The sequence below is a fragment of the Mercenaria mercenaria genome, unplaced genomic scaffold, assembly GCF_021730395.1.
Source record: "Mercenaria mercenaria strain notata unplaced genomic scaffold, MADL_Memer_1 contig_4317, whole genome shotgun sequence".
Lineage (NCBI taxonomy): Eukaryota > Metazoa > Mollusca > Bivalvia > Venerida > Veneridae > Mercenaria > Mercenaria mercenaria.
This window is the reverse complement of record NW_026462538.1, coordinates 44,764-71,513: the sequence shown is the minus strand read 5'-3', so window position 1 is coordinate 71,513 and position 26,750 is coordinate 44,764. Positions and strand designations below refer to the sequence as shown.

The following is a 26,750-nucleotide window of genomic DNA, read 5'->3' as shown; positions in this document are numbered from 1 at the left end:
TATAACGGTTTTGTATAATTATGCAAATATAACGTAACCCAGCAATGTATTCAATATAAGGTAGTTATCTAATAAGATATCGACATCCACTTCAGTTTTAATCTTATATGGAATATAAACTAGAATTGTCAATAGGCATGCAGTGACAATATATCATTCCTACCCCGACCGGAGCGTTTTTATTATTTTCACTTTCGTTGAGTCATCGTCACACCGACACAATTAAAGGTCATATGGTCAATTTCCAGTTTTGATGGTGAAGGAAGACCCTTGATGCCTCTGCGGGTATTATTTCAGGCAACAGCGGACACCTGCATAGAACAAACGTCCTCCCGCAAGCAAGTTGAACTGCGACCTTACATAAAACATACTACACGGCAAGCAAGTTTTCGAGCCCATTGCGGCCAAACCAAATTACTCTCCAGCCGTAGATGAATACCTAACATGTCCTTAGCAGTATTTATTCAGACCGTTATACTTACATCGATGTAACATGCATTGATGAAAAAGTCCGGCTGACCAGGGTAAGTCACTCTGGAATGGTCATCTGGAATATGTACGAGTTACACTTCTTACATATACAGTTACTCGGTAGTTTTACAACCAAACTGTTGTATTTAGTGCGAATTTGATTACAGCTTACATTGCAATGTTTGTGAAATGAAATTTTAGAACAGACTGATTTTGGCACTTCAGCTTATATCTATGAAGGGAGCTCATTGAAAAAGATATGCTTTGATGAATTTTCATTTACGTACTAGTTTTCTGCATACACATATTTAAAAGTTAACTTTGGAATGTACAGTATATACAGTAAATATATAATAAATTAAGGTTTTCAGGAGAAATCGAGCATCCATTTTCAAAATTTATCTACCAATTAGTAAGCCGGTGGTCTAGTGGTAACACGCTTTACTGTCAATCCAGATGTCCGGGGTTCGAATCCCGGTCCAAGCACTGGAAGTTTCTGAGATGCTCTTGGGTGTCTCCCACCTAACCAAGAGGCCTATACTGGTTCTTCCCAGGAAAGACAGCTTCGCGTGTATCGGCGCTATACACCGGGCACGTTAAAGAACTAGACTGTCTATTCGCAAAGAGCTAGGCTAAGTTAGCCGGACAGGCCTGTATCTAAAAGGATTTCTCTCTATCTGTTCTCGGGGCTTTATCTCACTCTGTCCCTCTGGTCAGATCGCTCTATGTCTGTACTAGTAGAGGATGAATTTCACGCCCTGTGTGGCTTCGTTTGCTATATGTAAAGCGCCTTTGAACGTGTTTATCATGAAAAGGGCGCTATATAAATCTGGTATAATAAAATATATAATAAAATTATACTAACTCATTTTTTCAATCGTTGTATTAGTTACTGAATATATACGCGAGTCATAACAAGGAGAACTAATTAACCAATTAAATTACTTTTACTCTTCAATACGTACACGGGTATATTCCATTGTACCTGTTCAACGCAATATTTTCGGGCTTTTTGGCAAAGGTGCAATTCTCTGTCAAGTCTAATCCTTTATTTAGCTTCTGTAATAGTAAAAGCATACATGCACTTAAATCGTTGACATTAACTGGTCTGTTAATTCATTTTAATATTTGTTTTCCCCTCATGAAGATCCATATCAACATCAAACAAAATTATACAGCGCTCGTATTACATATGACGTGACAAAACTCTTTAGTTAGTTACCCTTAAGTGATTTTTATAAAGGTTTATTTTTCAGACGACTACACAAGGAAGTTTTCAAAACAGTTTCATCTGTAATCTTATACCAATGTTAATCATTTTTCAATGCTCCATGGCGTTTAGCAGTACAAATATTTATATCATAAAACTTTCACATGAATTTTATCAAATGCTACCCAATATACGAGAAATTTAAATAGTATAACTAGTATAACCAATTACATTATGCTAACTTTCAAGGAAGAAGAGTTATCATATTTTGACCGCTTTTGTCATTTTTACACATCAGATAAATTATCTTTAATACCGAGATATATGTATATTGTTTTACTATTTTGCATGATATGTACGCACGTATGATTAACTTTTCACTACAAATTTACATCTACGGTAGGAATTTTCTTTTTAAATAAAAAGTAGCAGCTTAAGCATAAAATCCCAATTACCTTGAATTCATTTTCAAATGAATCAACGTGTTCTTTGGTAACATACGTAAGTAGATTGTTAACGTTCACTCTGTTGTTATTTTGTTCAGTGTTGTAGTAAGTCTCGTCCCTATTGGTTGCAAAATCATCACCTTGCTCCTCTACCCTGACGTCACCAATATTTACTACAGATGATGAAGTAACCGCCGAATGGTTCTCTTTTGTAAAATACAAAAGTTTATTCAGCATAAAACAAGTCAATATAAAATTCATGTTCAATGATAAACATACTTTAAATAGAAATATAATTGGGAGATAATTGTAGCAGGTTACGCTAACAATTCTCGAAAGAGCACAAATTAAATAAGGGACATATGTTTTACCCCAAAAAAAAAAATATAGTATCGGAAGAACGTTATAATTTTCATAACTAACAATTGACAAATTAACAATTATAGCGTATATTGTCATATAACGTATTTTATTCAGACTGAATGTAAATAGGGGCTAAGAAATACGATTCTTTGTCGTAAAATGTATATACTTCGCTAAGTTTAAGACAACATTTTTTTTTATTTCAATGGCATCAGTTTTTCAGATTTAAATGTACTTGGCCAGTGGCAACAATATTTCTTAAAATATTTACTTCTTAGTACCGGGCATACTGATAAAACGTGGTATTCATTTTCTGTGTTATTAACATTACATGATTTACAAAATGTCTGTTCTCGCAGAGTATCATTGTATCATTGTATCTTCCAGTTTCTATGAAAAGATAAAAAAACTAACACCTGCTGTTATATTAAATTATCAATTTTCGAAAAACTCAAAACAATGTCATGAAGTCTCTAAAATACAGTGTCTTAAGATGTTTTAAATATCACCTAGGCAATGCCATTGCTCATTCAGTACATTAATAAATAAAATAAAATGAATATAATTTGTGAAGGCATAGAACATCTTAGCCCTAAGCAACCATGTGAATGCGACAACCATTCAAACTGATACGCAAGAAGGATAGTTATGTGTAAGTTGGTTGTATTTGTCACATATATAATAGTCGGGTAGAGATATGGAAAAATCACAGAATGAATGTCATTTTGCCGCACGTAGTGCTATCTGCGGGATTAAACACTTTTCATGGAAACCGTACACTCTCAATGACCCTGGAGATAGTGCGCGGCAGCAACGACGCAATCTTAATCCCTGTGCAAATTTCTCAGTACAAAGAACATATTCCTTTTACTTATAAAATGATAAACAGTTGTTTTTTTTCGAAGTTAATTTCCGACGTAGATGTACACCTGATTTGAAACTGACACGTTTATATTGAAATATTGTTCAATTTGATCGTAATGGAGTTAAAAAGTCAGTACATAACGGTTTGAATTTCAATTCTGTTTGTGAGTGGTGTGCACGTCTAAGTGCTGTGGGTTTCGTTTTGTGGAGGCTGCGTTTTTTGTACGTGGCATTCCCTGTTTGATATTTGTCTTTGTTTTTTTTACGTTAAAAGTGTAGTGCTACTTACTAATTAAGTGACTTTTTATTTAAGGGCTACAGTTTTGATTCAAATCTTACAAAATGTAGTTGCGATAAAAAAAGGGGAAGTTAGAAAATTAGCGGTTATAAATCCTTTTTAGAATTGTATCACATAACCTGTACAACCAATTGAATGTCACCATTACAAAATAAGTTGTAAACTTGACAATATGTTATTTCTTTTTTTACAAGTGGTTGTTTTCAAAAGTAGCTACATACTTTGAATTAGTCTTAAGGGTAAAACGGGACAGTCTTCTCTATGTATAAAATTCGATTTTTTCAGTATTTTCCGACTTTCAAGGGTATATAATTCATAATCAAGCCTAAGTACCTATAATTGTAAATACATATTTCTGCTTTAAACTTGATTCTCAGTCAATATATCAAGTTTAAAGAAATTATGACCATAGGAAAATGTTGGCCCTAAATACATATAGGAAACTGTCCCATTTACCCTTAAGTACTTTGTTAGAATGATAAAAGGCAAATATAGCATAATGTATGTTCTTACCTGTGATATTTCCATATGTATGCTCTTCCCTGGCTGTGTGTCTCGGCATTTCTCTATTTCGTCCACTACTTTCATTTTTGCCTTGCCTAAAATAACTAACTAAATTCGTACATGTGTCTTTGCATATTCAAAATGAAATAAATTATTAGAACTACAAATATTTGATAATAATTAAATGCTACATTTCAATCAAATAGCGAGAGTAAAATTTTAACTGTAATAATTAATGTCCATACAGTTTATTTGTAGATAATAGTAACAGTATGTATATTCAAAAGGGTATGTCTTGTCTATACGTAATTACTGACCTTCGTTTGTAAACAAAAGCCACCACAATGACCACAGTTACTAAAATAATTAGTCCAACAACTCCTCCTGCAATTGGCCCTGTCGCTTCAGTAGAGTCTCTCGATTTCTGTCCTTCAAATGAAGAGTTGTGTACAATTTAATGTCAAACCAATCCAAGTAAAGTCATACGGCAACATTTCAACTTCAGTTATTGAGATCTAACCACAGGTGCCACATGTTGTATTAGAAACTGCGCAACAAGGATATAAATATCTTAAGTCTATAATGATTTGGGGTCTCTCTGTGTTTTAACTGTACCGTCACACCGACAGAAGTAAAGACCATATGGCGGCATTTAAGGGGGAGACCATGTTTGCTCTCTTGGCATTATTTCAAAACGCGTGGGCACCTGGATAGAGCCAACGGCCTTCTGTTAGCTAACTAGATGACTTCTTCAAATAAAAATATTTAGGTTTCAAGCGCACAGTGGCTAGGGGCTAGTGAGTTTAAGTAAGCGACCTTAAACAGCCGTTCACGAAAGGCCCCGTTAGTCGATAGAGTGAATATCTTTAGTGAAGTCTTTCAAATATAATTTGTTAAAGAAATGTTTGTTTCCCCAGCTTTTTCAAAAGAGAACGAATCTAATTTAATGTAATATGACTCAATATATCACGATGTAATAACTCTTGCATAAATCCTTATCAGATCAAATTGTATGATACTCATGAAGCGGTGTATAAGCTTAGAATGTATTAGAATGTAATATCAATAAAATAATTCAAATTTCAATACTTTGTTCTACTAATGGTACATCATGACTATCATATGTCTACAGAAAACGGTTCATATGCGAAAACGTATGTATAGCAATTTAAGCATCCTAAGTTTGGCAATATAAAGATAAATTTTACCTGAACTTTTAGTACACACAGGATCATCCGATGAACATACGTTTGTGCATTGGCCTGTATCCCGCATGCACAAATTGTCAATACATTGGCTATTGCAGGACTCAGAACAATTCGGACCGTAAAAGCCATCCACACATCCGTGGAGGCAGTTTCCATGCTTTACTTCGCATCTACTCGAGTTTGCATCCTGTGATATCTTGCAAGACCGTGAACACGTTGCGTTGCAAAATTGACCGTACATGTTTTTTATGCAAGAAGAGCAATCACCTGTTACAAAATCACAAGAATCAAGACAATATGAGGAGCATGTTTTGTTGCACTGTTCGCTAAAATATCCGGATTTGCATTTGTTGCACTCGGAGTTGGACGAGCAATTAAAACAATTACCGCCCTCAACACAACACTTATCTCCAGAATAATTCTCTTTGCAACCAAGATCACAGTTCCCAGTAGCTCTATTGCAAACACCATTCAAACATTGAGGAGAACATTCATCATTGCATGTCGACCCATGATACCCCTTGACACAGTCGTTACATTCGTTTCCATAATAGTTACCACTACAGGCGAAACAATGGCCAGACGTTTTGTTACATTTATCGTCAGCACAATTCTGAGGACAGGTAAGATTACACGAATATCCATATTTACCGTCCTTACAAGCTTCGCACTTTTTCCCAGTGAAATTGTCTTTGCATCCGTATGAACATTCACCGTTATCTCTTTCACAATTAACATCCTTGCAATTATTAGGGCAAGTCGCGTTGCAGACATCCCCATAACTACCATTTACACATGCATTACACGTTTCGCCAACAATCGTTGCAAGTATGCATCCATCCAAACAGTTACCTGAAGATTTGTCACAACGTTTATTTTTGCAGAACATAGGACAGGTCTTCTCACATAATTCTCCAAATTTACCAGGGACACAGTCCGTACAGTTACGACCAGAGAAATTGATTTTACATGTGCAATTTCCAGACTCAATCTGACATATCTTGTTTTCACATCCAACTGAGCAATCCCTCTGACAGGTCATTCCGTATTTACCCAGCACACATTGTGAGCAATTGTTATAAGATGAACAAAAGATACAATTCTCCCGGCATCCATGGGTACAATTATTCAACTGAAGACGATCTGTCATGTCAAACTCATATCCGTTATATTTACCTTCTCTGCAAGAACTACATTTGTCTTTAGCTGAACAGCTGACGCAGGTTGATGGACATTTACTAATGCACGATGAACTTACATTGAAGTAACCATCTCCACATGACACACACGCATTCTTTTCACATTTACAGTGTAATGGACAGTACCGATATCGACAGTCATTGAAACCATTGTCACTGTAATATTCATCAATGCATTCCGTGCAATAGGTGTTTGATGTACATGTATTGCAGGTGAAAGGGCATTTTGACGAACAGTTGTAATATGAGCCAGGATAATAGCCTGCCTTACACTTTGTACATATATTTGCGGAAGTTTTGCATTCTGCACACTCAGGGTAATTACATTTACGCCAGCAACGAGCTCCTCTGTATCCGTCAATGCAGCCGTCGTTACAATTACCGTCCAAAAAATAACCATCTGGTCCACATTTTTGATTTTTACAGCATGTACAGTTGATTGTACAATACGAATCAATCGTGCCAAGGTCTGTAAAACACAAATGTGAAGTATCAATGCTATTCAGGTCATATTGTACTCATTGTTATCGTCTCTTTACTCTTATCCTGCAAATTTTGACAGTTTAGTTTAAGCTGACTATTGAGCTAGTCTTTTTTTTACAACATCTACGAGGAATTCGGCCTTGACATTAGAGCGAACAACGAATTTCGTTTCGGTCAATTTTTTCTAAGAATAGAAAAGACTGCATAAATAATCTATTGATTTGGAACATTGCACACTTATTTAACATATTTAACATCATTATTTAAGTATGAAAACAAGGAACACACAACTATCACATGCGTTCTGTTAGAATTATGACAGTCCTTGTTAAGCAAATTAGGCACATCGTTAAACGTTTGCCTTGATCCATGAACGCGGTAAAAACATTTGCTTTGAAATTGTGTATGGTTTGTATTTTTACTCGAGTGCATATACAAAACTCCGTGACTCTCTTTTGTAGATTGTTAGAATAGTTGTCATTATTGTATTAAAAAAATTGGGTCCACTTTTCTTTTATACCGTAGGTATGAAATTATGTTCATTTCTTTAACACCTTTAGATGAGTAAATTGATCCTCAACCACGCCTTTCCCTTCCTTTTTTACCGGAATGATGACCCTTTTTACTTAGAAAATTAAATTGATACTTAACGGTATGACACAATCGAATACTGCAGGTGGTGCTCTCATTTTAAATGTTCTACTTACTATTCCCGTGTACTGTTGTAGTTCCTGGGACGATCCAAATGCTAATTGCCAAGACAAGCATCTGTAAAGAAATAAATTGTAAACATTATTTTGACACTCTGTTTGTATCAAGAATTAGGTAGCATTTTGTTGGTTAGTTTAACATATTACGTATTATCTAAAATTTGTGTATAATACTTACCTTAAAATCATTTACCTGCGTGGCGTGGCAATAAATGTCCTGATTAGTAAAGTTAAGATCTGTTTTCCGGCTGACAATATATTAAAATATAAAGTTGTATGTTATATCTTCTGTTTGCTTATGCATTAGTTCCTTAAGTAGTACTGATTTGAAGATGCAAGTGCTTAAATTTGTTATAGGATTTATCCAAGTTATATGTGTACATATTTACTTGACTGAAGTTTAAAAGAAACAATCTGGCATTTACTACTCAAAATTTGATAAAGGCCACTTTTGTAATCCGTAACTAGTATTGTTTCGGCTAACACACTGAACAGTTTATAATATATTTAAGTCTTTTTTGTATTGTTTATTTGAAAAAATCGACTAATTACTCATCTGAGTTGAATTATCGAACTAGAACAGGAGTGTAAAGTTATCTAAGCGGGAAAACTTGTAAATTCGTAAGTAGGCGGAAATTTGTAAAAGTGTTTTTTTTTCTTTTCAAATGCTGCATGGAAGTTTCAATATATTGTATGGTGTCCACGAGCATTAATTACAGCCTGACAGCACCCGGGCATACTGTGAATTAGCCGGTTGATCATTAATTGTTGAATTCTGTTCCGATCCTCTTGTAAGGCAGCACGAAGTTCTGCGAGGGTGACCGGCTGCACAGGGCGAGGCGACAAGATATGGCCCTCTGAAGCATGTCCCAGACATGTTCAACTGGAATTAGGTCCGGGGATGTGGCAGGCCAAGGCAAGAGCTCGATTATTTCACGTGCAAGGTATTGGTTAGTGAGGCGAGCAGTGTGTGGACTAGCATTATCATGCATAAGAATAAAATCTGGACCCACTGCACCTGCATATGGGCGTACATGTACGTCAAGAATCTCGCGACAATACCTTTCTGCTGTTAAGGTACCGTTATCAACAATATGGAGGTCAGTTTTGCCATTGACACTTACTCCTCCCCATATCATGACATACCCTCCACCATATCGTTCGTGTTCAGAGATGCAAGCAGGTCCAAAACGTTCAGTTGGTCTTCTCCACACTCTGACACGTCAATCTGTGAAGTCTAGACGAAATCTAGACTGATCAGTTTACAAAATTGGTGTCCAATTGCGGGGTCTCTGTTACACATGCTCACGGGCCCAACGTAGGTCTTCTCTGGCGTGGTTATTCGTCAAAGGAACACATGACATTCATATCAGCATCATGCAATCTATTCCTCAGTGTTTGAGTAGATACCCGTACGTTTGTTGCATTCTGCAAGCTGTTTTGTAAGGAAGTAGCATTCTGAAAACGATTGCGACGGGCCTGAAGAACAATATATCGGCCTTGTGTATGTGTTGTACACTTAGAACGGCCACCATTATGTAAATGTGCTACATTTCCTTCGATTTGGAAACGGAGCCGTATGCGTTGAACAATGTTCTGGTCACATTCAACCTGCACCTGGGACTCCGATTTGGCTAAGATTTTGTATGTAAGCTGGTATCACAGTAACAACTCGTGGCTTCACACACTTGTTCACTATCATAATTTGACATGCAGTGCACAGGTGCCATAACTCTACTATGCATTTTTACAAAATTTATGCCCCTTTTGACTTGGCAGATTTTTTTGGTTAAGTTTTTGTATGTAAGCGGGTATCTCAGTACCCAGTAATGGGAATGGATTGAAACTTCACACAATAGGTGATATGCATTGTACAAGTTCAATAACCCTGCGTTGCAATTTTACAAAAGTATGCCTATTTTTTTACTTTAATATTCATTCAGTTGACAGGACTGTTGAATAGTCGAGCGTTTCTGCCCACCGACAGTTCTTGTTTACATATCTTATTATTCTGATCCAATTAAGAAATATATGGAAAAAAACTGTAACTCAACTGGCGGTTTCATCCGATATCATCAGGAGTGATACTGTACTTATACTATTTTTGATTTGATTAGATTAATTAAATATGTAAAACTCGAAGGCGCTTTAAATTCATCTCTTTTCGCTATGTATATATCAACAGTATTTCATTCATGTCACAGGGCAGTTAACCTAACCAGTGTTCCGTGATAGAATTATTCATTGACGATCATTTTCAATCAATTCTGACAGGCTTCTTGGATGAGTGTTCGTACAAAGTATTTTGTGTGGACTAATCTTTTTGGAATTATAGAATTATAGAAAATCGGGATCAAATCCCACTACGGTAACATACGAGGTAATCCAAACAACACATACTATCCAAATAACAAAATATGGAGTTCCGGTTTAGACCATGGGCGTGCGACGACCCCGATGAAATTCGGGATATCACGGTCTTCGTTAATGTTAATAAGCGTCCGTCAGATCAGTAGGCCAAACGCAATATCCGCACAATAAGATGTCTGCGACACGAAAGAATATTCGATGTAAGCTGTTAAGTTTGTTGCGTCACAAGCTAATCAGCCGGTATTAAACATGACTACACTGATACAATATTGTAATACAAACATGTTTTATTCATTACTGAGTAGCACTTTTAAACGGCGACATTTTTAATATTTTTATCTTTATTTACAGCGAGTAGATAGATCTACTGATCATGAATATACTGGCGCCGACATTTTGAAAATGTGAGAAAACAAAAACTTTCTCCAACGAGTTCTTCAGCTCGGGGAATGAGAGAATAGATTCACCTTTGTGTCGCTTTTCAATTTGTATTTTAATTCCTTTCCGGTACTTTAATTTCTTGGAACTTCTCTGTTACTCAGCTATAAATGAATTTTAAAAATTAAGAAATCCGCGATTTTACTTGCAGGCATGACTGATTAATGGAATTATTCTACTTTATATAGAATATGGACGGCACTCCAGTACAGCATGTGCATGGTTGGAGTCTTGGACCTGTTGACATTTTTAGAAACGTGAGTAACTAACTTTCCAATGTAAACAAATACCCCACCCATAACAGAGCATAGAAATTCAGTATTTTTTACATTTTTATTTATTTATAAATTTGAAATAGGCCTTTCAGATTACTATTTCTTATGGCTCACTGCATACACAGCTAGTAATTAAATTGAGCTAATGATTCTGCCCATAAGCTGTGCTCAGCCTAAATAGGGAATTGGATCGGCTTCTTGTAGATTTTGGTATACTTATGGCCGATGGTATTTTTATTTTCTGATGGTTTTGTCCATATCTTATGGCGTAACCCTAGTCAAAATAATGAGACCTCGGGAAGACCGATTTTACATTTTGATGTTTTACGTTGTCTACCGTGACTAATTTATGCAGGACAGTTCATTCACCAAAATAGGGTAGGAACATATGTTTGATACATAGTAAAGCGGTATAAGTTATCGATGAATGCAAACGAATGCATGGCCACAAGGATGTGGCGCTGGCTGAGCGTACTTACTTATCGTGGTTCGAGCCTTAGTAAGCTCACATTATTTTATTTATTTTTTTTTCAATAAATATTGCAGGGAAAAAGTATGTAGTTCACTGAATCGATTAGTTAATGATGTGTTAGTTAGTCAAAAATACTAGACTGTAGTCTTAGTGTACCGTGTAATGGCTTCAATACGTTACAAATATAGTGATGATGCTCGCAAAATCATCAGAAAAAGTTGAACTCGGATTCCAATACATCATCATTATAACTGACATAGCTGAAGGGTCGCCAACAGTTTCAAATTAAGCGACATGATTTAAATTTAAAAAAAGTAGCAAAATATGTTAAAATGTAGAAAGAATGAAAAAATAAGTCAAACATTATCATTAAAACAGATAACGTGGTTTTAAAAAGTATCCTCAAAGATACTTGACTAAAATAAAAAAAAATGTATACTGGAGAAAAATACGGCAGTAATCTTTACTTGAACACCCAGTTCAAGGTTTGTTATCATTACGCACTACCAATTGCGCCAGTGATTTAATCAGGTTCATGGTAAACAAAACATGTATTTTAACTTACTCTATAGAGATTTTCAGCCAGGTATGGACCGAATATCGGTATAACCCAGTTGAAAAGGTGTATCATTACATCTCTGCTCAAAGCACGCGGTCGAACTATACCTTAGGTTTTTAATTCACTGAGCAGATCAATAAATAACGATTCTTTTCAAAAAATGAAGCCTGTCCAGATAATTTAAAGTCCAAACTGCAATGGCAGCTAAAATATAGCATACATTGGTACCCATTTGAAACTTGTGTGTATAATTTGTGTTAAGAATTTGTTTCATGGTTTATTTTATGTCGGATCAAAAGAAAAATGGACAAGAAATATTTTAGAGTAAAAAGCGAGTCCATGGCGTTTAGTTTTAAATAATTCTAACATGACGGAAGTTCTGGAACCATTTCTGGTTAAGTTTGAATACGGGATTTGTTTCAGCTCATAGATCCGTGACAGCTGAAATATTTTAGCTGCTTTTTGGTGATGATACCTGGTTTCGGTAAAATGAGGAAATATGCTTAAAAAGAAACTGATCCTGTTTGTAATGGCTGCGGGTGGGGCAGCAGGAGTGACACTCGAGGGTTTTGTAGTGTTCCCATTTATATATATTTGTAAGCAAAATATGCACGTAACATAGAAAAAGATACAGATTTTAAAAGGTGTTTTTCATGTTCTCAGAATTTTGCATGTACTGCAGTATTTTTCATGACTGGACACAAATTTTACCTCGTTAATCAGCTTTTCTATAAGAAATAATTTAAACCAGTAATTTCGCACATCTTATTTAAAAATAGGTCAGTGAGTCCCAGGCATATATATACTAGTACAGGCTCTTACCGTGAATGCACAGTCTTCGAAGTTAGAGGTAGTTCAATAGCCAATGACTACAGAATTTCAGCTTGTGCTTCTGATTTGCTGCAGATACAACCTCGACCAGGCTACCATTTTTTTCCTTATGTGATTTAAAAAAGCATGCTAGTTAAATGCGTAAATCATGGTGATTTAATATGATCTCCATTTATAAAACTTTTTTTTTCAAGAATGCATCGCACAATGGACAGGTTGAAGAACACTTACTGGCTTATTTATTGAAACTGTATGAGCATGTTGATTAGTTGGTCAGAATTATGAGGGAATTGAATTCAAACTGTTCCATAAATGCTTTTAACAAGAGTTTAAGAGTTAGTCAGAACCACAATCATGCAGAAGCTGTAATTACTTTCACAAATCACAGGGCTCAAATTTTGCACTCGCTAAATGCGAGTCGATTTCATGGAATGCGAGTAGATAAAATACAAATAAAAGTCAAAATTGTTGCGGTTTTTGGTAATGTTTGTAGATTTGCTTTCATTTGAGGACAAGGCAGTGACAGTGTTTTCCCCACTTGCAGATAACAGAAAACACGACATCTTTTGTTGGTTAGCCATTTTTTGTTGAATGGTTTACTGAATAAAAAGATGTAGAGGTCTATCTGATAATTAAATCTAGAACGCAGGCTACCTTACTACTTCGTACATACGGTTGAATCGGTACTTACTTGTAATATTGGGTACGAAAATTTGCGTTGCCGTAGTTTCAGCCAGTAGTTAAGTTACGCCATCAATGATGTGTTCCTAATTACTTTGAGGGTCATTTTGAGCTATAACGCACAAAATTGTACGTCAAGGAAAACCGTGCAAACAATATTGGTGTTCTAGCATGATTTTTTAGGATATTCTAACATTTTTAATTAAGTCTAAATTTGCAAGTAGATTTTCAGATTTAGCAACAAGAAAAAAAAGCTACGTGCTAAAATTTGCAATTGGACAAAAAAGTTAAATTGGACCTCTGCAAATGCAAACCGAAGCTACTCACATTACTTGTTGGAAGACTGTTCCAATGCATTTGATTCCTTTCTCCTAGGAATCCCCAATCGAGCATGCTCTAAACAATATGATGAATTTCTTGAAGTATTTTATAAGATGTTAGCCCTTAGACCTTAGAAATTTCAAAACAGTTGGTTGTCCATGTTTTCTTAATTTGCTCACTTTTCACTATTTTCAGGCATCTCGGTCACAGAATGCTTTTTCCCTAAAATATACACTGGAGTTACAGATATGGTCTATTATACAGAGTATTGTTGTACTGCTCCAATGTGCTTGTTGACAGACTGAAACCACTTGCTTGCAGTTCATAAGGTATTTATTTCTATCTTTCTTTCTCTTTATAGTTGCAGCTGTGGGAAGCAGTTTCAATCATTCAAAAAGCATGGTATACTGTAAGATCATTAGTATTTGTGTGGATAGATCTTTGTGGTTGCGTCAGTGCACAGAATCAAATATCAAGGAACAAGTAAAGACTCTATTTGATTTTCTTGATGTGAAAATCCATGATATGATATCTGAATGAAAAAGAATTTCTGGACAAAACCATAAAATTTTATACATGTATGCAAATTTAAACAATTATTAGCTCACCTGTCACGGAGTGACAAGGTGAGCTTTTGTGACCGCTTGATGTCTGTCGTGTGTCAACAATTTGTAAAAAATATTCTTCTTCAGAACCACTAGGCAAATTTACACCAAACTTCACAGGAATGATCATTGGATGGTCCTCTTTCAAAATTGCCCAAATAATTTGATTCCATATAGACCCCTGGTTGCCATGGCAACCGAAAAGATAAACTTTTAAAATGATTTCTTGTCAGAAATTGTTAGCCGGATTTCAAAAATATTTTATGGAAATAATCTCTAGGTGACCCTCTACCAAAATAGCCTTAGGCATTCTGTTTCGGTTAAAAGCAAGTTCCTCTACCAAGTTAGTTCAGATTATCCCCCTTGGGTCAAATATGGCCCTGCCCTTTGGTCATATGGTTTACATAGACTTATTTAGGAAAATCTTTGGCCATCTCTGTATTGAAACAGCTGAAAATATTTCAAATTGTTCAGAATAATATCCAATTTATAATAGAAATTTTATATTTATTTGTTTTAGTTTGCCTGCTTTCTGAAAGCTTTGAGTATATGAAAACATGTCTTTTTTGTTTTGGTCTCTTTTTATCAGTTTACAATGTTTGATTTGTGTTTCACAGGCTTACTTCTTAAGAGCAGGCAGCTACAAAATGGAAGGTCAACAAAACCAGTATACTTGAAAAGCAGGAAAGAAACACCAGAAAATATGAAAAGACAGAAGAACAAGGGAACTTGAATAAAAAAAGACTTTTAAAGATAGAAATTCGGGATATACTTGGAAACTGAATTTATTCTGAGAACAGCAGTGATTGACTAAGCTCTGTTACTTCAAGAGATAAACTACTATTATCAAATTGGTTTTGTTATGCTCATAAAACATACTAAAGTTTCTTTAATCTTATTTAAGATAATTGTTTTCTGGTTTATTTTGCAAAGGTTGTCTACTAATTAACATAGTTATATTAAAGTAATGTTTTCAATGAAATTTTAAAGAGAATGTTTTGATATACCCCCACAAAAAGTTTTGGGAGTAGTAAGCTTGTCTGTCTTTCAGTCCGTTTGTTTTCATGGTTTCCGGATGATAACTCATGAAAAGCTTGACTGATTTAAATATTTTTTGGTACACAGGTGTAACATCAGAAAATACAGGTCAAGTTCGACTTTGGGGCCAGTAGGTCAAAGGTCACAGTAACCCTGAACAGTTAAATGGTTTCCGGATGATAACTTGAGAAAGCTTTGGCCTAGGATCATAGCTTTTGTAACACAGGTGTAACATGATAAAATACAGGTCGTTTGACTTTGAGGTCACAGTGATCCTGAACAGTTGAACCGTTTCCGGATGATAACTTGAGACCTCGAGCCTAGGATGATAAAGTTTGGTACACAGGTGTAACACCATGAAATACAGGTCAAGTTCAACTTTGAGGTTAGTAGGTCAAAGGTCAAGGTCACAGTAACCCTGCACCGTTAAACGGTTTCCGGATGATAACTTGTGAACGCTTTGGCCTAGGATGATTAATTTTGGTATACAGGTGTAACATCATGAAATATAGGTCAAGTTCGACTTTGAGGTTAGACGGTCAAAGGTCAAGGTCACAATAACGCAAAACAGTGAAATGGTTTTCGGATTATAACTTGAGAATGCTTGAGCCTAGGATCATGAAAATTGTTAGGGAGGTTGATAATGACCAGCAGGTGACCCCTAATGATGTTGAGGTCAGTAGGTCACAGGTCAAGGTCACACTGACCCGGTTCTTTAAAACGGTTTTTGGACAATAACTTCAGAATGCTTGGGACGAGGATCACAAAATTTAGTACAAGGTTGGTCTTGACCAGCAGATGACCCGTATTGATTTTGAGTTCCAAAGGTCAGGATGACCCGGAACATTTAAACCTTTTCCATACAACAACTTGGGAACACTTGGGCGAAGGATCATGAAATTTCATATGGAGATTGATCTGGACCAGCAGATGATCTGTATTGAATTTGAGGTCAGTAGGTCAAAGCTCAAGAAAGTGCTGCTTTGACATTGGCTTAGTTCTGAGATAAGGCCATATTGTGGGGGTATAATTCGTCACTCCTGTGACAACTCTAGTTTTTTATTTGTTTTTGTTGCAAGAGAAAAGGTACATTGTACAATACAAATTAAAGCAAGTCACATTTTCTTTATTTTGATACATTGTAATGCTTATTTCAAGTCTGACAAAAGCATCCAGTACTGTAAGTAAAAGTTGTTATTCATAGTTCAGCTTTTTTTCATGTATGGATAAAACAAATTATGTGATCTGTGATCATTATAAATCTGTATGTAGATAAAATTTAAACATGTGGACAGTTTATTTAATAAATAAAGCGTGGTACATGTCTTTGTAATGTGTATATAAAAGCGAAATTAGGATTTGTTTTACTTAGAGCGAGTAATTTCAGAATTACAATTAACACAAATAGAAAAATATCAAGCCTGCACAAGAAGGCTAATATGTCTGCCTAGTCTGGCCTCTTAACCTGCCATGATGCAAATAGATTTGCACGTGTGTCTGTCTGTTACAATCTTTTAAACAGTGAATTGCAATCTAGTAACATTTCAGTTTGTATGATTTTTAGCTCACCTGAGCACAATGTGAGCTGTTGTGACCGCCCTAAGTCTATCATTGTGCTTCTCAACAATTTGCCTGCTAACACCCTAGTTGACAGTTTTCTAGCTCACCTGTCACAAAGTGACAAGGTGAGCTTTTGTGATCGCGCGGCGTCTGACCGTGCATGCGTCCGTTAACTTTTGTTTGTGACCACTCTAGAGGTCACATTTTTCATGGGATCTTTATGAAAGTTGGTCAGAATGTTCATCTTGATGATATCTAGGTCGAGTTTGAAACTTGGTCACGTGCGGTCAAAAACTAGGTCAGTAGGTCTAAAAATAGAAAAACCTTGTGACCTCTCTAGAGGCCACATTTTTCATGAGATCTTCATGAAAATTGGTGAGATTGTACATCTTGATGATATCTAGGTCAAGGTTGAAACTGGGTTACGTGCGGTCAAAAACTAGGTCAGTAGGTCTAAAAATAGAAAAACCTTGTGACCTCTCTAGTGGCCATATTTTTAAATCTTCATGAAAATTGGTCAGAATGTTCACCTAAATGATATCTAGTTCAAGTTTGAAACTGGATTACGTGTCTTTAAAAACTAGGTCAGTAGGTCAAATAATAGAAAAACCTTGTGACCCCTCTAGAGGCGATATTTATCATAGGATCTGTATGAAAGTTGCTCTGAATATTCATCTTGATGATATCTAGTTCAAGTTCGAAAGTGGGTCACGTGCGGTCCAAAACTAGGTCAGTAGGTCTAAAAATAGAAAATCATTGTAACCTCCTTAGAGGCCACATTTTTCAATGGATCTTCATGAAAATTCGTCAGAATTTTAACCTTGATGATATCTAGGTCAAGTTTGAAACTGGGTCAACTGCGGTCCAAAACTAGGGCAGTATGAAAATAGAAAAAACATTGTGACCTCTCTAGAGTCCAAATTTTTCAGTGGATCTTCATGAAGATTGGTCAGAATGTTTACCTTGATGATATCTATGTCAAGTTCGAAACTGGTTAAAATGGGGTCAAAAACTAGGTCAGTATGTCTAAAAATAGAAAAACCTTGTGACCTCTCTAGAAGCCATATTTTTCATGAGACATTCATGAAAATTGGTGAGAATGTACATCTTGATGATATCTAGGTCAAGGTTGAAACTGGGTCACGTGCGGTCAAAAACAAGGTCAGTAGGTCTAAAAATAGAAAAACCTTATGATCTCTCTAGAGGCCAAACTTTTCAATTGATCTTCACAAAAATTGGTCAGAATGTTGATTTTCAATGAAACTTAGCCACAATGAACTGGGTTGCATGTGGACAGGTGAGCAATTCAGGACCAACATGATCCTCTTGTTTTTAAATGTTATAGGGACGATTTGTAGTCTGATCGATTCCCGATTGAGGCAGTGCCTTATTTCATATTATTATAAGCTGCTAAAATTGATCAGTGAATCTTTACATTCTTTGCCCTGTTATCATATTTTTAAGGAAGTTATTTCAGACAGTACAGCAGTATCACATTTTTATTAATAGCTTTGAACAAAATTTGTTATTGTTAAAATTTTGTTTCAGTTTTTTTCTTTCTTGCCCGTTTTGTAACAATTAATACGGTATATGTATCGGGTATATGTTATATATTAAGAACAGGAAGAGTTGGTTTATGTCGTCTCACTCGTACTATGCGACTATCATAGATATACGTAAATTTTGTTTAGTGACATGCAACATGCATGAATTATTTTATTTATCATATTAGTATTATTTATTTCTGGATTCTGTACACGCACTAACCTGTTCTCCGCAGGTAACTGTAAAAAAACTCATGTCTCAAAGGTAGAATACGAATGTCTTCAGACACAATGTCTTTCATCAAGTTGTCACAGAGAACATATGCCTTGTCGGGGAATTGGGTTTGTGACCTCACAATCCGTAGATCAGCGCCCTCACTATTGGGCTAATTGGACGGACTATAAATATAATTAATGTTTTTAACAAAATAACGTGCTTAAGATTTATTTAATGAGATCACTTTCAACAAATTGTTGGAGAAAAATAAGATGAACGCTAACAATTATATTGACTTATCTATTTTGTTCATATAACTGTAGTTTCTATATAAGTACATTATCTCGAAGTTGTAGTATACTGCTTTATTTATTAGCCGTCCCCCTGTTTTGTATTTGCACATATTTGTATTACAAATTTGTTCCTAATTACGATTCAATATGACAAATTATACAGTACTACTTTCATGTCAGTTCCGGATTTGTATTTCAATTGTTGCTGTTTTGAAAGAACGCCATGATGCAGCGAATTACTCGAGATTTGTCATTTTGATATTGGCCATAAGCCCGAAACGTAAATGGAATAACACAGAGAGAAATCTGCAGAATGTATTGATTAAGAAATAATAAGTTCCCAAGTGTGGTTATATTTGTCTTTGTTTTTATCGTAGAATAACCCTAGTTTTTCGTTCTTATGCGTAAGAATATATCACGAAAGCCGTAGGCCTGAGTGATATATTGTTTCGCATAAGAACGAAAAACTAGGGTTATTCTACGATAAATCACACTTGGGAACTTGTTATTTCGATTCTAACACGACGTACTAGTATCAACAGTGTTAGAAAAAATGGTAACTACATTTTACGACCATGCTACGCACCTGGATCGGATGACGTCATTGCACGCGAGTGGTTTATTGCAGAATAACCCGAGATAGATTTTGCTCTACATGTATGTAGGTTATTCGCAGGTCGTGTTAGAATAAAGTATAACATAATTATGAACGGACCTAATCATGAATATTGTCTGCTAAATATAAAAACACTTCTTTTACAAACATCGAGTTATTTTGTCTTTTGTTCATACTTCAAATGTAAGAGTCTTTGTTGTTAGACTTTATTACCTAAAACAGAAGCTGGGGTGTTATTATCAACACAAACTACACCTGTTTGAGTTTTAAAGACTTATTATATCTCTTTAAACCTTGAAAACGGCGTAGCTTTAGGAAAGGCTTTCGCTCTTGGACCCTTTACAAGGCCTAAAGCAACAGAGGGCGTTTGCCATAGCATTGAGCCCTTGCTTTTGGTGCGGACATTTAATGCCCCTGACCATATTATCACGTCAAAGTGTGAGAGAAATCTTTGATTTACAATGCCTTTGTAAATATTGTGATAATACAAACGTTAGGCAAGGATATGAACTAAAATGATTGTCTGATTTGGCAGGTGTTTCCAAACCTTCGGGTCATCTTTCGGTTTCCAATTTCACGCCGCCTTAATTGGGAAAACCCTTTCTTACATTTCTGATACAGTCTACCATTTTGTGCCAGATATCAAGTGGAATACTCGGAAAACCGGTAAGATCGAACAGAACGAGAAGACATCCTCTGTTTTAACATGTAGTTCATCGTGAATTTAGAAAAGGCGATATATGACTTTATGCATGTATGAAAACAGTGAGAAGTTTAAACTTGACAAAGATATGTTTTTTTTTAAAAGTAAAGTAAAAATAGAGATAAGAACATTGTTTTCAGGTTTTTAACATCCTTGCAATATTTTATCACGTGCGGGCACCTGGGTAGAACCACCGACCTTCCGTAGGCCAGCTGGATGGCTTCCTCTCATGAAGAATGAGAGCCCCTATAGTGAGGCTTGAGAGTTGAATGAAATAAACTTGAAACTTGAAATCTGCCAATAACATATTTTCTAGGTGATTTAATCGGACAGAAATTAAACTCCAACACTTCAAAAGTATTACCTTGCTCTCTGTATTAAAAATAATCATAGTGCAGAAGTAAAACCTACCTACATTTCTTCCACAGAATAAATTTAAAATAAAGAACTTTTACCAGATGCAACTCTGTATTTTCAAAGATGTGTAAACCTTCACCCTTCTGTATCAGAGGTTTAATTCACTTTAAACAGCAAGAAATGGCTAATCAAATGATTTTTTCCGCTTTTGTACAACAAGTCAATAATAAGTCTTGAAAAAAAAATTTTAATAGATGAAACAACAAATATAATGAATAAAAGTTTGGTCTTTGTGGGGTTTGAACCTACGCCCTCCTGAAAACTTAGCTAAAGAAGGTTTATGATAGGAATTGAATACTCATCAAGAAAGAAAGTACACTATCACGAGTCCGTCAATTTTCCTAACTATCGCATTTTTGAAGGAAAAGGAATCATTAACAGTCCGGTTGATAGCGTTGTTCGAGCAAAATATTTCTCTCAGACCGACAAGAAAATCGCCCGGTCTGTACTTCAGTGCATTGATTAAATAAAAATTTAGTTTTAATCAGATACACTTGTATATTTTATAAATGATTTGATTTTTGTCTACGCGTTGAAGTACTTTAATTACGCGGTAAATATTTGTCATGTGACAAAGGCGAATGACACACGGAAAAAAGTCGTCGGTAGCACCAATTTTTATAACGTGAAAATCACGGATATAGATATTTTTTGACATATTTGCAAAAAGTAGTAGTCACTCATAATTTAAAATGACATTAGTGCCCCTTTCTTATATATTACTGATATGATGCTAGTCTTGTCAACCTTCTTGTGGTATTTTGTTGATGTTCTGCTAGTCTAGCACAACTATTTTCAAGTACGCACACAATACATTTAAGTGAATCCGTTAGATTTCTTGAAATATAGAAAATATTTAATCTCACTTTGTTTTTTGCAAGATATTTAAAAATTTGTACGACAGTTTTGTAAGATTTTTTTTAAAAAATTGTTACACAGGTTTGTAAGATTTCAAAAGAAAATTGTTACACAGTTAAGATAGCTTTTTTGACATTTTCTCTGTTTGTTGTCTTGCTTTTATGCATTGACATCTCACTTTGGAAGATCTTGTCATGATTGTCTATCGAATCTGCTTTCAGTCTAGTCCGTTTGATTTTCTTAGAAATTTGCCATAGACATGAACAGCCCCTTATGATTTTGGTGTCGAGGTCAAAGCGACCTTTAAAACCTTAGTCTGCTTTTACTGATGATCAGATTTCATACAGACATTAGTTCCTTATTAGATCTATTAGATCTAGAGTCAAGTACAATATTATGATTTGTTTTTTGTTTGGTTAAACGTCGCACCGACACAATTATAGGTCACAAGGCGACTTCAAGCTTTGACGGTGGGGGAAGACCCCTTGTGCCCCTCCGTGCATTATTACATCACGAGCAGGAACCTGGGTAGAACCACCGACCTTCCGTAAACCAGCTTGATAGCCTGCTCACATTTAGAATTCCACGTCCCGAGTGAGGCGCGAACCAACATCGATGTGGGGCAAGTGATTTGAAGTCAGCGACCTTAACCACTTGGCCATGGAGGCCCAAGATTATAATTAGAGTAACCTTTACCGACTTTGGTCTGGATGTTTTATTTTTATTTTATTTTATTTTATTTGGGTTTTACGGCGCACCAACAAAGTATAGATTATATGGCGCCAAACAGGACTACAAATTTTGGTTTCATATTTCATTTACATCGAAATAAAAACATGATGTATGGAATAAAAATTTGCATACCTGCTGGAATCACAGAGTTACACCAAAACCGAAATGTTTTTATTTCGATGTAAATGAGATATGAAACCAAAACAGGGGCTAAATATTAAGTGTATTAAGTGAAATATTGCAAAATGATGGAATCTTTTCTTGCCTGGCTTCTCTGTTAAAATACATACCGGCTCAGCTTCGCTTCCATACATTCCTCTCAGGGCATTGATTTTATAGAGGAGGCACAATTAATTACAATATGTATTCTTAAATGTATCAAGATGTCATGGAACGAGAACATCCCGCCGTTTCTTTTCCGGAAAGATGTCCAAGCCAGCCGCGGGTACAGGGTTCCAGAGGTTTTTTACTCAAAGAGTTTATCTCTGGTTTTGCCTGTTCAGCTAAATTTCTCGTCGATGGGCATATCAGACATGTATATTACAACATTAAAAAACATGAAATTATGTCACTGTTGAAGTACGAAAATATTTGATGTCATTGATATCTTAAATTACTGAAGTAATTGTTATGTAACATAGTGAATATTACATGCATAAGTACACATGTCATTATTACATGCATATGAGTTGGGTTCACTATTACAGTGACTTAGATTTTACATGTTAATGTACGCAATGATACTTGTAATGACTTATTACTTCTTGTAATAATGTCGTCACAATATAGTCCAGTAGAATAACAGAGAAATGAGACCAAACCTTGCAGTAGGGTATATACAAGGTTTTATTGCAGTTTCCTGTCATTTAGGATATATTGAGCAAGAAACTACCGGATGACATCTTGTCATCATTGTGGAATTTTTTTATCAGCAAATCTTGAACCCCATGTAAAAGTGCTAAATTTCTGTAGAGAAATAACAAAACGAATACCTTCTTTATCTTATCCTGTGTAAATATGTTCTAAACAATCATTCAACATGACTATAAAATTTCGAACATTCAGCTGACTATAAAAGTAAAAAAAAGAATGTATGGTTATATTTCTTTAGAACTCTTTATTTGATGATATATTACCTTTCTAAATAAGGTGCCTGCAGAATTTATATCAAGTTAGTTTCAATTTTTTTCCTTGCAATACTTTAATTCTAAGGATGTTCGATTTGACACAGAATGTTTTAATCATAATCTGATCAAAATATATGAATGTTTATAAGTTTAAAACTGTTTTACTACATTTAGTTGTGTTCCATTTATGTGAAAACCTTGAAAATATGTTACAAACACAATCTCTTAAAATTTTAATTACATTTCAAGATAACATATCATGATGTAAAATGATAAACATGTGAACACAATGTGATATTTTCTAAATTTACTGCGAGTATGCGTTTTACTGTTTAAATTAGATTGAAAATGTCAACATCTTTCTTAATAATTAGCCATGTGACATACATAACACGATTTGTTACCTTTTCTCTTCCTTTTAAAATAATTTTGGCAAGAGGCAAGTAACAGAACATCCTTTAAAATATTAAAACGAGATGACAGTAATACATGTTAAAAACATTTAGTTAAACTATTGAAATGATATTAAGATCATTACTTCGTTTTGAAAATGACCTCAAAACCTTACCAATTATGTATTTGCTACATGATATATAATAATTATAGTTGAGTGTATGCGCTTTTGATAGGTAGGATTTCTCATATTTTCAAGAGACTATTCTTTTTCAGTAAAGCATTTCTTTAAGTCAGTATCATCGAGTATCATGTCCTTTATAAATGTTACGTACGTAACGGTAACGTATTTTTTTTTTTACCAGAATTGTCTATGACACACTCTTTACATCTATGTATGGTTTCTCATAACTTGCACACTATTAAATCTGAAAACATGAATTTATTGTGAATTAAAACAACTTAAAAGTCTAATTTCATTAGTGTGAAATATGAATAATATTACATGACAGAAAACTGGTAACGTACTTCCAGGATATAATTTCTATAGCAGTTTAAATGTACGATGCTGAGTTGAAATCAATATTCATTGCTTCGGTGTCGTCTTCTGTTAACTTGCGAATAACAGTTAATGTCAACATGTTACTCCTTCAGGGCAATGCATGGAATTGAATAGTCAATCTTTGATTAAATTGATTAAAATGATGATATATGAGTATAGGTTAAAGGTAACCTAGATTATCATTATCGGCAATGTGCACACTATTCACTCCCAGTACGTCTGTACATCAAATGATCATATGCAAATGATACAAATGTGAATTAATAATTGTTTTACTTCAAGATGATAACCTCAAAGATGAACTTGAAATCAGATAACTTACCCCGGTAACTTGAGATATACACCTTCATCCTTAAAATGCAGGGACTCCATTTTAGTCTGAATTCTTCAACTATGGTCCATAACATGATACAGAGCTATTTGTTCGTTCCACTTACAAATTTAATGTTTGACAGTAAAATGTTTGCCAATTCTAGACCTATGCAATACTATATGAGGTGAAAAATGTCTTTAAAATTACACCCGTTAAATATCTTAAATATTTTCAGCATTTCAACATACTAGTATATGTAGTCTAGTAAACTTGAGGTTTTACTCCTTCTACGATCTAACTTCTCGTTCTTCTAAATTTACGTATTAGAATTTAAACAAAGAAGTGTAGTTTTGGGAGTTTTAAAAATATTTGCAAAATACAAAATATTGCATAAGAAGATTGTTATGTGTATCTTACCCAAAATAACTGTGTAACTTTAAATCAAGGTCACAGTATTCTTTATTTCTGCAGTAATTTCATTCCATCGAACTAGCACGTTTCAAAATTAAATGAGAGTAGAAGGGACTTGATCGGCGTAAACTTGAAAATAACAATATCTTACGTTTACAATATGCTTTTAATTTTTTGTTGTCATTGTCCACAAATCATTGATAATACTATGTTCATCTTATATGCACAAACTGTATTTAATGTATATGATAGTCCGGTCCGACTGCTCTTACCCATGGATGCAACAAACGAAAAATGAAGTAAATGTAGGAAAAGTCAACCTGCTTTCCATAATCCAGTGTTACTACTTTTGTAAGAAATGAGAAATGTTGTTCTTTTTTTTGTTTTTGTTTTTTTAAAAAACATATATCTATGACATAACTCTTTCAAAAATCAATCACATGGTGGTACTCGGAAAAAAATCGTAACTGATGACATTATGAAAGCGCAAGTATTATGGCAGTTAGTAAAAGTTTTCTTTTCAGGTTAAGTGAATATCCCGTATTATAAATGTATACTGGAAAAGTGAAATAGGGCATACATAGCTTAATTTATGGGTACAGAAGCCAGTCGGTTTGTAGAAAGACTGGAGCTGAATTGTACTTGTCTGAGGAGGAGGAGGGCTTTCTAGATTTAGATTGTTCTTTGAGTGCTTTAATCTTGAATTAGGTATTTTAGATTCCTGTTATGGTTGATACAGGGACTAGGTTCAATTTGATTTTGTAACATACAGTAAGGCGGGGGGTGGGGGATTTAATACAGCATTATCATTGGGAAAACACTGCTTCATCTTGCAGACATACCTTTTACCATTTCAATTTTACTAACTAATAGATTTATATAAAATTGAAAAAAAATCAAACAATATTCTAGTTAGGGACTGACACTGAATGTATTTCAATTTTCTCATTAATTTTCTTTACATTTCTTCTAATGATATGGAGATAATTGCTTGCCCAATATGCAGTTTTATGATATCGATCTTTTACAATTTCAACATCAATATACAGCGTTTGTGGATTTTCAATCATCTGCGTAATGCAAGTAATTTGAACTTGGTAACGTAGATAAATATATAAATATATATGTGTTACGGATGTAACAACAGGTCAAAAACATGTGTATTTAATGTTTACACAGTTTTAGTTTTTTGATATATTACTTACATATTCAAATTGCGCTTCTGTATTCCCAATTCGTTTTTACATTTTTAATTTAGAAAAGTTGTTGTTGTTGTTGATGATAATGCTGTCACAACTGCTGCTGTACATGTACCTATCTGTTTGTGACGTATTAATTGTGTTTCTTTTCTCTGAGTAGTTTGTTATTTCTACGAAAATGATATTGCAAATAACAACGACACCTTTATCAGTTACTAAGCAATCAACTGAAATACAGTATGAAAAATACGCTATCATATGATTCGTATGGCAGCCATTTTGGATTCCATAAATAGAAAAATGTCCAAGGATCTCGCGAAAGTCATGAAATACTATGTATGCTCCATCTAATGAACAACATAAAGCAATAAAACCTTAGATAAACCCCGCGCTACAAAATTTCCCATTATTTTTTTTCAAGAAGAACAACATTGAAATTCAACGATGGCGACCATTTTT

At 34.8% G+C, this 26,750-nt stretch overlaps 1 protein-coding gene across 1 annotated transcript; it reads right to left on the bottom strand.

Annotated features, from left to right (window-relative positions):
* Nucleotides 1-482: 482 nt before the first annotated feature.
* On the bottom strand, nt 483-24,740 carry LOC128553782 (multiple epidermal growth factor-like domains protein 10; the record flags this gene model as incomplete). The annotated part of the gene is given in 7 exon segments (XM_053534961.1): nt 483-547; nt 1,437-1,530; nt 2,137-2,333; nt 4,166-4,251; nt 4,474-4,585; nt 5,365-6,719; nt 24,691-24,740. Coding segments are annotated over 7 exon segments (1,959 nt in total), but the record flags the coding sequence as incomplete, so codon positions are not given.
* Nucleotides 24,741-26,750: the final 2,010 nt, after the last annotated feature.